This window comes from Neophocaena asiaeorientalis, unplaced genomic scaffold (genome assembly GCF_003031525.2).
Source record: "Neophocaena asiaeorientalis asiaeorientalis breed wild unplaced genomic scaffold, Neophocaena_asiaeorientalis_V1.1 scaffold78, whole genome shotgun sequence".
NCBI classification, from domain to species: Eukaryota; Metazoa; Chordata; class Mammalia; order Artiodactyla; family Phocoenidae; genus Neophocaena; species Neophocaena asiaeorientalis.
In genome coordinates this window covers 17299296-17316038 of record NW_020175018.1, presented here as the reverse complement: position 1 = coordinate 17316038, position 16743 = coordinate 17299296, and the positions used below count along the sequence as shown (strand labels likewise).

General features: G+C 49.8%; 1 protein-coding gene across 1 annotated transcript; it reads right to left on the bottom strand.

Moving 5' to 3' along the window:
• Positions 1-10123: 10123 nt before the first annotated feature.
• On the bottom strand, positions 10124-13509 carry LOC112411263 (ficolin-2-like). Its single transcript, XM_024762229.1, has 4 exons — positions 13307-13509; positions 12925-13046; positions 11701-11944; positions 10124-10604 (listed from the first exon to the last, which is right to left on the bottom strand). The coding sequence occupies exons 1-4, from the start codon at positions 13443-13445 to the stop codon at positions 10357-10359; spliced, it is 753 nt and encodes a 250-aa protein (XP_024617997.1). The 5' UTR covers positions 13446-13509; the 3' UTR covers positions 10124-10356.
• Between the last annotated feature and the right edge of the window lie 3234 nt (positions 13510-16743).

Below are 16743 nucleotides of genomic sequence, written 5' to 3'. Positions count from 1 at the left end.
GTGGTGGGACCCCCACCCCCCCCCCCCACAGTTTCCCTCCCTGCCCCTCCGGCAGCTGGGCTGGGCCACGGATGCTCTGTCGAGGGTGTCGGGAGCTGTGTCCCCGGGGCCCCGCTCTGCTGTGTGCACAGACCCAGGACAGGAGGGCGGCACCCGTCGGTGGGCGGGGCTCTGGCAAAGGCTCTGTCCTGCTATAGCCTCTGCTCACACCCGCCCGGGATGTGCTCTGCAGGGGCAGAGCTGAAGCCTTGCTGTCTACCTTCTTCGCCATCAGAATCTTCCTCCCCCTCTCTTCTGGCATCAGGAACATCACCCCTCCCTCCAGCAGAGCTGAACTCTGGGAGCTGGGACTGGCCCCAAACCCCGAAACCAGCCTGACACTCTTGCCCTGGCCACCAGAATCCACTGGTCTCGGGCCCCTTCGCCTTTCCTTCACCCTGAGGTTACAAGCTTTTCCAACAATCCCACACCTTAAGAGCTATTTACCAGAAAAGGACCTGGAAGGAGCCATCTGGCCAATTTCCGGCTCGGCTGGGTCCAGATGGACCACGATACTGCTCCCCACAAATGGGATGCCATTTGGGGCTGCATTAATGAAGGCATAGAGCCTAGAACCAGGGAGGAGAGAGCCGTGCTCCTCTCTGCACGGGTTGGTCCACACCTGTGCCCTGGGGTCTGAGTTTTGCACTTTAAAGCAACCAAGGAGGGGGTATCACCTAGGATGGGATCAAAGAGCTGGGAACGACATTCTTAGAAACGGCTGAAAGCGGGGCAGAAGAGGACGGCCTGCCACCAAGCAAGAGCTGTGCGTTGTGGGAGCGTGACCCCATCCCCAGAGGAATATCGCTGCCCTGGACCCCTGGGGCTCACAGGCCTCTCTCCCATCCCTTCCTCCCCCTGCACCCAAAGTGCCCTTTGCCCTATGGCTTCTGTCCTCTCCCTGTAGCCTCCGATCAGGAAGAGTGAGGTGACCACCTTGTCCTGGTCACCCTGGGTCTTCCCGGTGACCGAACTTCCCACATCCTGGGAAACCCCTCAGAGCTGGACAAACCAGGAGGGTTGGTCACCCTGAGAGGAGGCTCAGTGACCATTAAAACTGCAGCCCAGCCACTAGCAACAGAGCAAAAACCCCAAACCTGGACCCCCTTCCCTCAAGGCCAGGGAAGGCCTTCTCTTTGCCCCACTAGAGCAGTTCTAATTGCTTAATGGAGAAAGACAAAATCAAGCCACCACCTCACCATCCCTCAGGAGGCGTCTGCGACCGCAAAGCCCTCTTTGGCGGGCAGGTGAGGCCATCTGCCTTCTGAAGGAGCTCCTGATCTAGAGGGGGCATCCTACAAACGTCATAAATTAAAGACTCAGGCAGCGGGTGACACGCAAGGGATGTCTGTGTTTCTTTCTTGCAGGCCCAGCCTGAAGCTCTGAGTCCTTACAGGAGTCAGACTTCCGTCACCTCCTCACTGCCTGCCCAGCCCGGCTGGACTTCCACATTTATGACAGCTGCAGATGGAATGCTGACAGACGTCATGCAGCCTCTTGCTGGACCAGCCCTAGAGACCCCCGGGCCGCCTCCCAGTCGGGAAGCCCAAGGCCCTCAGCCCACATGCGTGTGCCCTGCACTGCAGTGTGAGGGCTGCTTGTCACAGCAGCTGTCCTCCCGGAAGTCTTGAACAGAAGTTGCATCCGAAGAGCCGTGCGGCTGCAACCAAGTCTCAGTGGGCGGCATTAGCCTGGCAGCCAGCGCACGGGGTCGAGGGCGAAAAATTTTCTTTGATTCAAATGCTGCTCCTGAGAACTTGGAAAGCAGTTCCATGGAGTGTCCTCTGGGGCTCCGAGGAAAGATCCCGCAAATCCAGGATTTCAGTGGCATGTGTTTCTGTGTTGGCTGTCTGAGGAGGCGTTACAAGAAAAAGAAGAGCTTAGGGGAGACCCGAGCCATTTGCAAGCAGCAAAAAAATAAAGTGTCCAGGAATTTGGGGTATTACCGAGTTGGAAAATCCCCAAACAGCTCTAGACCCCAAACAATAAGAGATGGACTTTTTGAAAATCCTTGAGCTCCAGTGAGCAGTGAAGTATTTTTTTTTTGGAATAGAGCTACTCAGCTTCAGGAGTAAGATCCTTTCTGCCGAAGCCTGGAAGCTCTGAGCAAACCTCCCTAAGATGAGAGATACAGGGAGGCGTGGAGGTGAAGTAGCAAGAAATGCAACCTGAGACGTGCCTCAGGGAGGAGCAGCTGGAGTCCCAGGCAGGGGGTGTCTGGATTGCTGCAGGGCTGACCCGCCCCCCCACGCCCTGTGCGACCAAGACAGGTTTGTATTGCATTACAGCCCTGAGATATGAAGTTGTGTATTAAATAGTCAGCTGTCATTTACCTTTACAAAGAGGTGGCCTAGGTGAGGGATGGGGTGCAGGGAGGGGAGAGGGGGAACCCGCGATCTCATCCTCGTCCTGAATCCCACTCTGGGCTTTGAGCCGACTTTGCCTCCCGTCAATTTCCTATCCATTTCTTCCGCCGCCCTTGAGCTACTCAACTTGGTTGTCATTGTCACTGGGGCTCATCAGCCATATGGGTGCGGGGCGGCCAATTATCTGGTTCCTGGAGCTTCCCGGGAGGCTGCAAGTTCCACCCGCCCACCCCACTATGTGGCGCAAGTCCCAGTCAGGAAGCTGGGAGAACCAGGCACCATCTGGAAACGTCCATCTGTCCCAAGGGAGCGAACACAGCGCTCCCAGCGTCCTGCGCCTGCAAGAGGGGTGTCCTAAATTCGAATTGGGGTGGAAATAGAAATCACCAAATCTTGGCACTGGAAGTGAGGCGCAGCTGCTCCGGTCCACGCTTTCACATGGAGCGAGAACCAGCTCCTCTGCAGCCCCTGATGGGTGCCCGTTCCATCTTGCCCTAAAGACCTGCGGGTGTGGGAAGGTTGCTGTCACCTTGGACGACTCGTGCAGCGAGGCCAGGGGCAGCTGTCGCGACCTCGGGAGCACCTCCTCCTGTGGATTTGGCCCTGCTTTTCCGTAGAGCCCTTCCTTGGAGGGGGCTGGGTGCCCTGGACAGCAGGACGTCCAAGTTGTTTCCCCACCACCTCAGAAAGGCCTTGTCAGCTGGTGGCCGAGGCGTGGGAACCAAGGGCAGAGCGCATTTTCAGAAAACAAACCAAAAACCACGACTGTCCGGCAGGCTGGGAGGCTCTCCGTGCAGGGGCCGAGTAACTAAGCAGGACACTCTGGGTCTGACAAGCTGGAGTGCTGTGAGCAGCCTGGGCGTCTCCCGGTCGCTCAGCTGATAGCCTGTCTGGCTCCACCACTCCTGTGTCCCTGGGATTCTAACCCAAATGTCTTCCTGTTAACTAGCTCAGCTCTGATGCCCTGTAGCACCACTGTCTCCTTCCACACAAGCTCTGCTCTGATGGGCCAGACGGCCCAGGGCTTTCATTTGCTTGCCCTGAAACTAGCATATCAGTGGATCCTAAGCCCAGCTGTCCCTCAGAGCTACCTGGGGAGGCACTTAAAATACAGATTCACACATGGAAACAACCTAAATGCCCATCAACAGGTGAATAGATGAAGAACGTGTGGTATATTTATACAATGGAATATTACTCAGCCATCAAAAAATGAAATAGTGCCATTTGCAGCAACATGGATGGACCTAGAGATTGTCATACCAAGTGAAGTTAAGTCAGACAAAGGCAAATATATCGCTTATATGTGGAATCTAAAATATGACACAGGGCTTCCCTAGTGGCGCAGTGGTTGAGAGTCCGCCTGCCGATGCAGGGGACACGGGTTCGTGCCCCGGTCCGGGAAGATCCCACGTGCCACGGAGCGGCTCGGCCCGTGAGCCATGGCCGCTGAGCCTGCGCGTCCGGAACCTGTGCTCCGCAACGGGAGAGGCCACAACAGGGAGAGGCCCGCGTACCGAAAAAAAAAAAAAAATGACACAAATGAACTGATCTACAAAACAGAAACAGACTCAGAACATAGAGAACAGACTTGTGGTTGCCAAGGGTTGGGGGAGGGATGGCGTGGGAGTTTGGGGTTAGCAGATGTAAAGTATTATATATAGAATGGATAAACAACAAGGTCCCACTGTGCAGCTCAAGGAACTATATTCAATATCCTGTGATAAACCATATTGGAAAAGACCATAAAAAGAATGTATGTGTGTGTGTGAGTCACTTTGCTGTACAGCAGAAATTAATACAACATTGTAAATCAACTATACTTCAATAAAATAAATTTTAAAAAATACGGATCCAGGAGGCCCATCTCTGACCTGCAAAACCAAAATCTCAGGGGTGATGCCTGGAGCCTGTATTTTCTGAAGGTTCCTGTTGATTCTGAAGATCAGCCACGGTAGGAATTGTGTGGCAGTATGTCAAGTGGACAGAGGTGACAACCAAGCGTGTCCCCAAACCATGTCCGGGCTCCCTGGAGCCACACGTCCCCAGTTTCTCAGTCAATCCTCAGAGCACAGGCAGGAGTGACCCAGATGAAAAGGGAAGTCAAGCGTCCAAGAAAAATGCTGAATTAAGATCCAGCTATCACAGTGACTTTTTACGTGGCTTAAATAGATAATTTTATGGTGAAGTGGTTTATGATTTTAGTCTTTCACATACAGTGTCACGTCCTAAAGAAAAGTGCACACACTTTGAACCAGTACACTCACCAGGAACTTACTTCCAGAAAACCCCACAGATGAGAGAACGCTGTGTACGTATATGTGTTCATTCAAAATTGTGGCCACGAGACACCAGCTGGAATGGAAATATTCAACCATAGGACTGATGACCATTTCCTCAAATGAATGTTCAGTGACGATTTAAAAAATGCTAAACAAGCAAACTCTAGGGCCATGAGAAAATAACTCGCATCAGAAGATAAAACCGTGCATTCAGGCTCTCATTTCCAGGAATGATGGATTAGATAATGAGCACCACACTTCCTCTGAAAATAAATTAAAAGCTGGACGAAGTTCAGAGGTACTCTGCCTAAGCGTTAGAGATGGCTAATTGCGAGGAATTCCCAGAATAAAGGCTAGCGGAAATAGAAATCGGGTGGCTGTATTTGCGGGTATCTTCGCCTGGGGTCATTTGCCAATCCTGGGAGACTGGGCAGGTGTTCTGGCAGCTTAGCAGAGGAAAGGGTTTTATTATTGAACTGGAATAGAGGTCAACAGAAAATATCCGGACTGAATGTGGAGGGGAAAAAAAGAATAAAAATACAGAAAATAGCATGAGAGACATGGAACACGGGGCGGGGTGGGGGAAAGGCTCATGTGTGTAACTGAAGTCTTTGAAAGAGTGGAGAGAATGGACAAATTCAAAGAAAACCCCACGCAGGCACATCGTGGCAAAACCATCGAGGCAAAGGGAAAACCTTGTAAAGGGCCAGAGGAAAAAAGTCACGTTCCCTTCAGAGGAGAAACAGACTTTCAGCAGAAAGAATGGAATCTGGAAATACATGTTTAAAGTGCTGGAAGAAAACACCTGCCAACTTAGGGTTTTACACCCAGTGAAAATACTTTTTGAATGTGAGGCAAAATAAAGATGTTTTCAGAAAACAAAAAAGGACAGAATTCATCACCAGCAGACCTATGTCAAAAAATATATATATATGTATATGAAATGAAAGGGGGTTTGTTGGACAGCAAAAAAGACTGAAAAAGAGTTGGAAGATGGGGTAAGAGCTACATAATGGGTGACTATGGAGAAGAGCATGGAGGTTCCTTAAAAAACTAAAAATAGAGCTACCATATCATCCAGCAATCCCACTTCTGAGCATATATGCAGACAAAACTCTAATCCGAAAAGATCCATGCACCCCAATGTTTATAGCAGCACTATTTACAATAGCCTAGACGTGGAAACCACCCAAATGTACATCAACAGGTGAATGGATAAAGAAGATGTGGTACATATATCAATGGAATATTACTCGGCCATAAAAAAGAATGAAATAATGCCATCTGCAGCAACATGGACGGACCTAGAGATGATCCTACTAAGTGAAGTAAGTCAGACAGAGAAAAACAAATTATCATATGAAATCGCTTATATGAGGAATCTAAAAAAATGATACAAACGAACTTATTTACAAAACAGAAACAGACTCACAGACATAGAAAACAAACTTATGGCTACCAAAGGGGAAAGGGGGTGGGGGAGGGATAATTTAGGAGTTTGGGGTTAACAGATACACAATACTATATATAGACTAGATAACCAACAGGGACCTACTGTATAGCATAGGGAACTCTAAACATCTTGTAATAACCTATAAGGGAAAAGAATCTGAAAAAGAATAGATATATATGAATCACGTTGCCGTACACCTGAAACTAACACAACATTGTAAATCAACTATACTTCAGTTAAAAAAATATATAAGAAATTTATATATAATCAAAAAAAAAGAGGCAAGAATGCAGATACGTCAAGAGGAATATGGGCTGTGCAACCCTGTAAGAGCAACGTCTGGCGGGGCGTTAAATAAAGAGATAAAGTGTGTGCCAGACACAGCGACACAGAAGGCAGGAGGGGCAATGAGCTGACAGGGGCTGAAAGACCCTCTAGGTCAGTGGTAGAGGGACTCGTTTGTCTTGGGCCGTAAGAGGGCAGGGGTGGACAGGGCGTCTCAAACACGGACTCCACAAGAGTAAGGAAAGAGCCTCCACAGCATAAGCTGGTAGAGGGGAAGTTTGGGTAATAAAAATATTCACTAATAAGAGAAAAGGTGATGAGAACAAGGCTGGGGGAATGACCCCACATGCGCTGAAACCTTGCTGGTGGGGCCCCACTTCCCCTCCTGCTCAGGAGAGGGTGCTGGGAACCAGACTTGGGGGATTTCGCTTATTTGAGCCTCCCCCAGGTACCAGCATGGAGCTGTTCGAAACATCACTGAGCTTTGATGATTTGAGTTTGAGAGGCATTTGTGTTTAGGAAAGACTCTGCTTTTCAAAATTAAGGTTTGGTTTCTGAAAGCTACAGATTCAAAAACTTAGCCTAATAGTTTACGTTTGGCATACAGATCTTGTTTTTCTATTCATAAGACCTGCAAATCTTTTTTTTTTTTTTTTTTTTTTGCGGTACGCGGGCCTCTCACTGTTGTGGCCTCTCCCGTTGCGGAGCACAGGCTCCGGATGCGCAGGCTCAGTGGCCATGGCTCACGGGCCCAGCCGCTCCGCGGCACGTGGGATCTTTCCGGACCGGGGCTCGAACCCGTGTCCCCTGCATCGGCAGGCGGACTCTCACCCACTGCGCCACCAGGGAAGCCCAAGACCTGCAAATCTTAACAGTTGCTTTTAAGGGTCTTTGAATACGACAAATCTAATTCATTAAACTTTCAAAACTTTGAACGGCGATAATAAGTGTAATATATTGAATTCCTTCATGGGCATTTCAAAAGCCTAGTGGACAAAACCTTCTTAGTTCTAATTAATTTTTAGAAATCTAATGATTTCACTTAGAAATGCAATGAGCCCAGAGTTTCTTACATATTCCAATACTGTGTATAAATGCACCAAGCTTTCCAGATAACATTACGAGACTAAGTCAATTAGTTAATGACATACTTAACTTTGGATTTATGAGACTTTCTTTACAATAGGCCAACTTCTTTAAACATTATGAGACTATGAGATACCAAACCTATCCAGATTTCTTAGTATGAAAGTCATAATTCTATGGCTTTTAGTATATGAATCATTTCTAGACTTATAATCTTCCTGGGTTTATAAGATGCTTACCTACTGAGGAAGAAAAGTGCAGTTTCAGCTAGCAGACTTTAACTTCTGTTGAGAGACTGTGGCCAGGACCTGGTGGGGTCTGGTCAATCCCAGGTGGGCTGCAGGGACCTCTCCTCCGTTACTGAGTCAATGACCGTGGACGTCAGGAAAAGGAGTGCACGTTGCCCACATCCCTGGATCATGGGTGTGCCCTCTCTTTAAAAATGGTTATAAATTTGTGAATGTAACATGTACGCAAAAGTCTATAAAATGAAAAGTGCAGTCTAGGTATTTTTATTACCGTGTGGCCCACACGCTTGTCATCACCTCCCAGAACCCCAAAGGCCATCTGTGTCCCTTCCCAGGGACCACCCCATTCCACTGCAAGTGCAGCCACTTTCTTGTTTTCCTGGTATACGTTTACCGCCTAAGTAGGCATCCGAAACACGGCAGGTCATTTTTGCTTAGAAAACAGTTTGGTACAAGGTGGAGCCAGCAATACATACTCTCGTGAATCCAGCTTCCTCCGCCAGCTGCTGCGTTGTGCTCTGTCCGTCCTGCGTGTGGCCGTAGCTGTCCAGTTAGCACTGCTGCGTGGCTTTCTAGCGCGTGACTGTCTTTGCATTGCTATCTGCCTTCTTCCTGACGGGCCTTTGGGTGGATGACAGGGCTTGGCTGCTGTGAAGAGCTTGGCTATAGATATTCTTGGCATGGCCCCTGGGGCACACAACAGTTATTTCCACGTCAGGCAGTGGAATTGCCAGGTTATGGGAATGCGTGTCTTCTACTCTTAACAGTTGACGTCAAACACTTTTCCAAGTTAGTGGCATCAATTCGCATTGCTACCAGCAGTATATGAGACCCCCCTCACCCTGCAGCATCTCTGACATTTAGTGCTGTCAGTGTTTCACATTTTAGCGGTCCCGATGAGTGTGTAATAGCATCTCGTTTTGGTTATAATTTGCGTTTTGCTGAGAACCAACAAAATAGAGAAGCTTTTTATAAATGTATTGGTCCTAGGGATATCATTTTTTGTGGAGTGTCTGTTCAAATCTCTTAACCACTTGTACTGAGCGATTGGTAGGAGTTCTTTAAATATTCTGGGTATGAGACCATGATATTTTTTAATAGGCTGTGGTAGGCAGAATGTTTCCCCTGATAAAGATTTCCTGCCCTAATCCCCAGAACTGGTGAGTATGTCACCTTACGTGGCAAAAGGGACTTGGCAGATGTGGTTAATCTAAAGATCTTGTGATGGGGTGATGGTCCTGGGATACCCAGGTGGGCCTAGTCGAATCACGTGAGTCCTTCAGAGAACCTGTTCTGGCTATACCCAGAGGGAGATGGGACCATGAAAGCAGGGTCGGAGTGATGCGCTGTCACTACCTTGAAGATGGAGAAGGGGCCATGAACCAAGGAATGCCAGGGACCTCCAGAAGCTGGAAAAGGTCAGAAAACAGACCCTCCCCTGGAGCCTCCAGAAGGAACCAGCACTGCTGACAACTTGCTTCTAGCCCAGTCATACCCACGTCGGACTTCTAACCAGCAGAACTTTGTGATAACACGTTTCCTTTGTTCTTAAGCCACTAAACGGTTGTTAATGAGTAGAGACAGCAGTAGAAAACTAATAACCTACGTGTGACCAAGGGATTCTATCCCTCTGTGACTCCCCTTTTATTTCCTACGGTGTCCTTTGATAAACAGAAGCTTTTGATTTAATGGGGTTGAATCCATCAATCTTTTCCTTTATGCCTGCTGTTTCTGAAGTCTCAGTTAAGAAACCTCTCCCCGGCCCGAGAGACTGAGAAAACTCCTTTACCATCTCCCGTCAGGCTGTTCGGCTTTGCACACCGAGGCCTACAATTGCCCTGAAGCCGAGGACTGTGCGGCGTGAGGCCGGGCCCCTCGGGGTTTTGTATGGTATGTGGACAGCCAGCTGACCTTACTCCGCTGGGTGGACGCAACCCTCCCTTTGGATCTGTGTTCGGTGTTTCAGCTGCTTTCCAGAGGAGCTGGCCCAGAGCGTTGATTGAAAGCGGAAAGGTCCCTATTTAACTCCTCCCCCCCCTTTTTAATGAGAGTTTTCTAGTCTCAGAGTGACCTGTTTAAAGATGAATGAAGATGCTGTGACCAATATCAGGAAGAAGCAGGTGACTTTGGGTGAGGGAGGGGACATCCCCCCCAACCCGTCGATGAAATTAAGCGGGAGCTAAAGGCTGGGGGCTGATGCTCTGTGGGACAGCCACTTGCCTTCTAGGAACATCAGTGGTTGCATCTGTTAAATGGGCTCCCTAACTCTCCCTGACTCGACCACAGCCCCTGCTGTGGATGGGCTCTGGGAAAAACACTCAAAACAGCTGATGTTCGAAGACGCAAATGAAAACTGGGAGGATATCTGCCAGAAAGCAAACAGTTTTAAATCGTGATCCTTCTTCTGGTGAGGCTGTGGGGCACGAGGGTTCGGACACTTTGGTGAGAGAGAAGGGGCTGGGCAAGCAGGTCTTGTTCAGGAAAGGGGCGGCAGGGGAGCATGTGTGCTGGCCTTCGCTGGGGACTGAGTGGGGTTTTGGGAGGCCGCAGGCAGGGGCCCCGGGGAGGCGTGGGGTCGGGCTGCGGGCCCCGCCCACCTAGGTGAGCCGCACTTTCATCGTGGTTGCCTTGTAGCTGTAGTTGTACCCTCTCCACGACCTCCAGTTGACACCATTGGCATAGCTCGTGTGCGGCCCCCCGAGGTAGCGGCCGTTCAGGTTGGACGAGTGACAACTGTTGTACCACCAGGCCCCCTGGTACTGCACTGCACAGCTAGAGGGACTCTGGTCGTTGTCTTGGTCTTTGGTGGAGAAGAACTGGTCCTTGTGGGGCGTCAGGGAATCACCTGCTCAGGAGGGAGTGTGGGTATTGCTCGGGCTAGAGGGAGCCTGCCCTGCCGCCTGCCCAGCGCCACCTCCCTCTAGAAGACGTGTGAGCTGACCCCCAGGGCGTCAAGATCCTGCCTCACCCTGGGGCAGATGGAGCCACCTGGTCCAGGAGCTCTGCCCCAGGGCGCATGCCTCCCTCCTCCAGCCTCACCTGTTTCCTCCCGGCTCCCCCAAGACCACCAGGACCCGCGCCGTCCTCTCCCCTGAGGTGCCCTCCATTCCCCACGCCTGCATCGCTTTTCTGGGCTTCATACCCACTCCCTGGGTTGCGCGGTCATCCCAGAGGGACAGCACGGCCTCATCCTGGGGCCCCCTGCTCCATTTTCAGCCCTGGGTGTGCAACTCACCCCAGTTCCTGTAGCACCCCACTGCCCTTCTCACCCCTGCCAGACCCTCAGCTATACCACCTGCAGCATGGAGAGGAGGGTCCCTTCCCTTCTCCTTCCCTGGAGGCTCAGAGGAGGCACGTGTGTCAAAGGGGTGCTTGAAGGCTCCCATTAGCAATACTCCCCTCCCGCCCCACGCCCCGGGAGGCCCTTGCTCTCTGCAGCTCTGGTTCAACACAAGCAGACAGGCTCCTAGCACCTTTCCTGAAAGAGTGCACGCTGGGAATTCTCAAGAGGATGTGCTATAAGAGATGCCTCCCCACATCCTGTGACCGGGGTGTCTTTTTGGCAATGAACATCCCACAGGGTTTGTGTTCTGTGGAGCCCAGTTTGGGAATATGGCTCTAAGGGCTGACGTGAAATGACCGTCCTCTTCCAGGTGTTAGCAGGGAAAGGGGTCAGTGACCACAAGCCCCACTCAGAACAGCTCACTGCTCTGCAGACACAGCCTTGGGAGCGGTAACTGATGGCGTCACTGGTCCCCATGCTACAAAGAGACTCAGGTACCTTCGTGTCTGCATTCAAAGAGAACCTGGACCCAGGGAGCGGAGCCCCAGCCCAGGGTCACTCACAGGAGACAGAGCCAGGACGCTAAGCAGGTCCTCTCTGCTTCCCCAAACCCCGCGCTGAAGCCCAGGCCACGGCTGTGCCCCGCGCGGACTCTCACCTGCACTGCCCCCGACGAAGGCTCCCAGGACCAGCTTGTACTTCTCTGCCTCAGCCGCCATCTTGAATGACTGGTACTTGGCAAATTGGTGGTTGCCCTCAAAGTCCACGAGGTCTACCCGCAGCTCGCTGCTTCCTGTTGGAGGTGGGTGCTCAGGTCCCAGCAGAAGGGACCCTCTGCCTCCAGGCACGGGGGGTGGGAATGTGGGCTTTAGGGGACGTCTGAACTTGGCATCGGGGACAATTCACCGGGAAGGTGTGAGAGGCTGGGCTGGTGGGAGGACCTCAGGGATGCCTCCCTGTTTTCAAATAGCTCCCCTGCTGTTCCATCAGCCATGCCTGAAATTCCACCGTAAGTGTACCTGGATGGAATGAAGCCTCGCTCTAGTGCGAAATAGGATCATCCTAGCAGTGAGTTTCCCGCCTCTGGTGGGCACTGGTCAGGTGTGGAGGTGGTGCAGGGCAGAGCCCTGGCCTTGTGGTCCACCCTGCCTGAGCCAGCCCCCGCCCCAGCCTCAGTGCTGTGTTTCCTTGGGCAAGTCACTCAGTCCCTCTGATCTCTGTCCCTTTGGCGCCGAAGCGGAGACAGGAATAGGGCTGTGGGGAGGATTAGATTAGATAACGCAGAATTTAAACTTCTTAGTATAATTCATGGCATTTTAAAAGAACCTCATAAATAGTGGGTGCTTTCACTAAATAGCAACAATAAATACTTAAAAGCCTTGGGGAATCTGGGTCAAAGTAACATTTTCACCCCCAGACCTTGGACTTTTGATCATAGAATTCCTGAACCGGAAGGGGTCTGTGTAGGTCCCCTAGAGAGGAGACACATTTGATCCAAGGACACAGAACAAACTCCAGTAGAACTGGAACCAGAGATTCATTTCCTTCTCAGAAAAAAATAATTAATTTTATTGATTTCAAAACTGAAATATCGTCACGAGAGACAACTTAGAGGATGTGGGAATCAGTTGTGCTCTCACTGGAGACACAGGCAACTGTCGTTTTGGGGTCTGTCTCCAGCTGGGACTCTCTCATAAGGCTGCCCCCATAAATATGTCCTCCACTCAGGGGAAGGCTGCTGTGTCCTCAGGAGCAGCCTCTTGCCAGGTGTGGGCCCCCTCCACCTGCGTGGGATCGGGATGGAGACCACAACCCCCTCTTAGACCCAAATCTGCTGAATCGCACTCTCTGGGGTAAAAGCCAGAAATCTGCACTAACAAACCCCAAGTAAACGTGGGAGCCCTTGGATTAGAACATCTTCCAACATCTTTCTGAAAAGTCCAGGAGAAGATGGAGAAAATGATGGGCACGGTCCTTCTCCTCGGTGGCAGCGTCGAGACCTGGCTGGGAAGCTCGTGGGGTGAATCACGGGCTTGAGAGTTGGACAGACCTGGGATTAAATTCCTGCCCCGCCCCCGACCTGAGTGACCTCGGGCCTGTGCTGTCCTAGTCCGCAGATTCCTGCCCCCCACCCCCGACCTGTGTGACCTCGGGCCTGTGCTGTCCTAGTCGCAGATGAAGCTGGGCTGTTGAGTCTTCAGAAGAAGATGCATACGGAGGGTTTAACCCTAGATACTATTTGTGGTCAATGAGTGGGTAGTTACCAGCTCTCAGGGACTGGAAATTCAGGTCCATCTCACCTGGACAGGTGTCTGCAATCTGGGCAGCCAGGGTCCTGAAGCACAGGAGTAAAAGGAGTTGGCCGGTAGGCCCCAGGGCCACGGCCACTCCACTCAGCTCCATGTCCTCTGGTCTCTGACCTTGCTCTTGTGAGCAGGGGAAGCCAGCCCTTGCCTGGGCCTGTGGTTTCTCAGCTCCCACGGGGACACCCACTTCCTGCAGCCTCTTTGGTTACACCAACAGGAGGTATCAGTGATGGCAAAGGGTGTTTCCTTCCTGCTGGGCCCCACCATGCTGCCCGCTGAATCAGGCTCACTTCCCCTGGCAGGATACTCCATTCCCAGTCGAGAGAGCTCCCAGGACCCCTCTGTTGGAAAGGGTCTGCCTTCTTTGTGGCTTAAGGAAAGCCCAGTCCCCCAGACGCCCTCCTCATTACCCAGCTACACCCAAACAACACTCTGAGACCTTGACTGGGGTATAAGGAGGAGTTGGCTAGAGATGCTCCTTCCTTCGCCTGATTTCCGGAATATTCTAATGACTGAGGCAGTCCTTGAGCACTTAACACAGCGGAAGTGAAAAAAATTCCGAGCACTTCTTATGTGCCAAATACTACTTATGCCAGCCCCATTCGGAAGACACTATAATCTAAATTCCACAGGTGGAGAAACTGAAGTCACACAGTAAGAGCCTGACGTTACCTCGAGTCTGTCTAATGCTCCAAGGACCACTGGGTCTGGTCATTACACCAGAAGGCGAGGCTATGTCTTATCTCCCTCCAAATCCCAGAGGCCATCCTCCACGTCTTGTACTATGATCGCCCTTAACCAGGACATGTGGTGGGCATTCTGTGAAGGGCTTCTGCTGACGTGTAGAATGTCACTAAGGAGAGTAGGAAGAGGACAAGAGGGGAGGAGCTGAGGGTGAAACTCTTCTGTGGTTTGAGATTTTTCCGGGCCAGTGCTCGTGGGCTGGTGTCCCAACCACACCCACTGTCCAACTAGGAAAGAAGCCGGGGATGGCCTGACCAGAGGTTTAGCAACCACCTCTATGGGCACTGGAATGACACTAGACTTTGCAAATTTTTGTGAGGTGGCTCCAGCCCACGGAGACTGAGGGAACAAGAGGTTGCGTTGCTTCAGGCGTTGCATTGCCTCAGGCACCGCTCAGCCTCCCTGAGTTCCTGGACGGGGCAGCCTGTCCCCAGCATGGGCTTGGATTTCGTCTGTTGGAGAGGGGCCCGTTCAGGGCTGTTCACCTGGCCTTAGTCAGGACAGGGAGAGAGGCAGCCGGTCTTCGTCCTTCAACCCCATCTGCCAGTGACAACCCCCCACCCCAATCCCAGGGCGCTTCCTCTTTTTCACATTGCCAATAGAACGAATGCAGGTGAGATGTTGACAGCACAATCAGGTGTCACTTTAATGTTCCTAAGAGTATGTGGGCCTAAGAATACAAAAGAATGCAGGACTCTGTCAAGTTCAGATATCTTAAAGCGGGATCAGTCAAGGTCATTTGACTTCTGACAATGGCAGGTTAGGTATTTGGGGCCATCTATCCTCATAAAGACAAACAGACAAAACATTAAAAAAGAGATTTGCCCGAAGGCATAGTCAAGTGAACCACGTAGGAATGGATGACTTTGCTATGTTCTTGGGAGCAACAGAGATCTGGAGAGGGGAAACCAGCAGGTGGGGTCTCTTTTTGCCAATCCCCCAAAGATAGCTGAGAAGCTGGTCAGTTACCTTGACAATCTTGCAGCATTGAAGGTCAAAGTTTGGGGTCTATGTTCTGTCAAAGGAGTGGATTTGGGGTGGGATCCAGAGGCATTTCTTCCTAGAAATAAGGATGAATCATCAATAGGCAGACCTAATGTGGACTGCAAACTGGTTTTGAGACATCTAGGTGTCCCAGGAAAAAAATCTCAACTCCTGAAATTCTAATAAGGTCTTCCTTAGATCACTAGTATCCACTTGCTCCGAGCTGAAGCCAACACAAATCTTGTCAGAAGGAGAACAGTATGACCCCAGGATTTAAATGATTTCTGCAAATATATGTATTTTCCAAATTAAATGTTAGAACACAATAAAAGATAACCAGGTTCATGAGGATAAAAGACAACATGTACGAGAACAAATAGAAACAACAGAGCATAGAAACAGATCCCCAGAAGCTACAGATACTGAAATGACAACAGAGTTAATGGTGAAAATTGAATCCTCAGAGATTAAATCACCACTTCTGGTCAACATTGTGTCACTGGTAGTGCCGTAAGGCAGAGAAAACAAATAGGATGTAAAAGAACCGGAAAGGCAGGTACAAGGCCGTTATTATTTTCAGAAGATACGATTTATGTAGGAAATTCAGGAGAATCTAAAATTAAAATTTTTAGAATGAATAAGCTTAGTAAAAACCAATTATGCTCCTAAAAGCTAGCCGGAAAGAATTACAAAATGAAATTTTAAACATTTGCAATAGTGACACCAAAATCAAGTAACTGTGAAGAATTCCAGCAAAATACACGCTAGTCCTCCATCTGGCAGTAGGAAACCGTCGGATGGGAATGAGTGATGTTTAAAAAGATTAGAACAATTGGAGGAATATTCTCCGTTCGTGGATTCAAATGCTCAGTATTGTAAAAATCTTAGTTTCTGTCTCTCTGATATGCAGATTCACTAAACCAGCAGAACTGAATAAAGGGTCTAGAAACAAATTCAGGCGTAAATGGACCCTTGGTGCGTGACAGTCGTGGCTCTGCAGAGCAATGGGGAAACAATAAACTTTTTAAAATTGAAATATAGTTGATTTACAATGTTGTGTTAATTTCTGCTGTACAGCAAAGTGATATGGTTTTATATATATATATATACTTTTAAAAATTCTTTTCCATTAGCGCTATCATAGGATATTGAATATGGTTTGCTGTGCCATACGGTAGAACCTTGTTGTTTATCCATTCTGTATATAATAGCTTACGTCTGCTAACACCAACCTCCCACTCTATCCCTCCTCCAACCCTCTCCTTCTTGAATAAACTTTCAATAAACACTGTGAGCTACTGGGTATTCACGTGGGAAAACCAGAAATGAAACCTGACCCTAATCATAAAAAAAATCAATGTTGGCAGAATTATAGACCCAAATGGGAATAGTTTTAGACCACATTGTAAGATATCAAATAACCTTGGTGAATGTAGGAATGAAAAGCACTAAACGTGATGGAAAAGTCTGAAAATTGACGTTGAAATTAAGAACTTTGGGCTCTCAAATGATACCCCCAAGAGAGTGAAAAGACACGCGGGGGGCGGGGGGAGGAGGTATTTGCAACACACGGAAGTGACAAAGTGTTGTTTCCAGGATAAAAAAAGAATTGCTGTAAATCAATACACCTGCAGAAAGTGCCAAAGCGCCTTATACAGACACTTCCA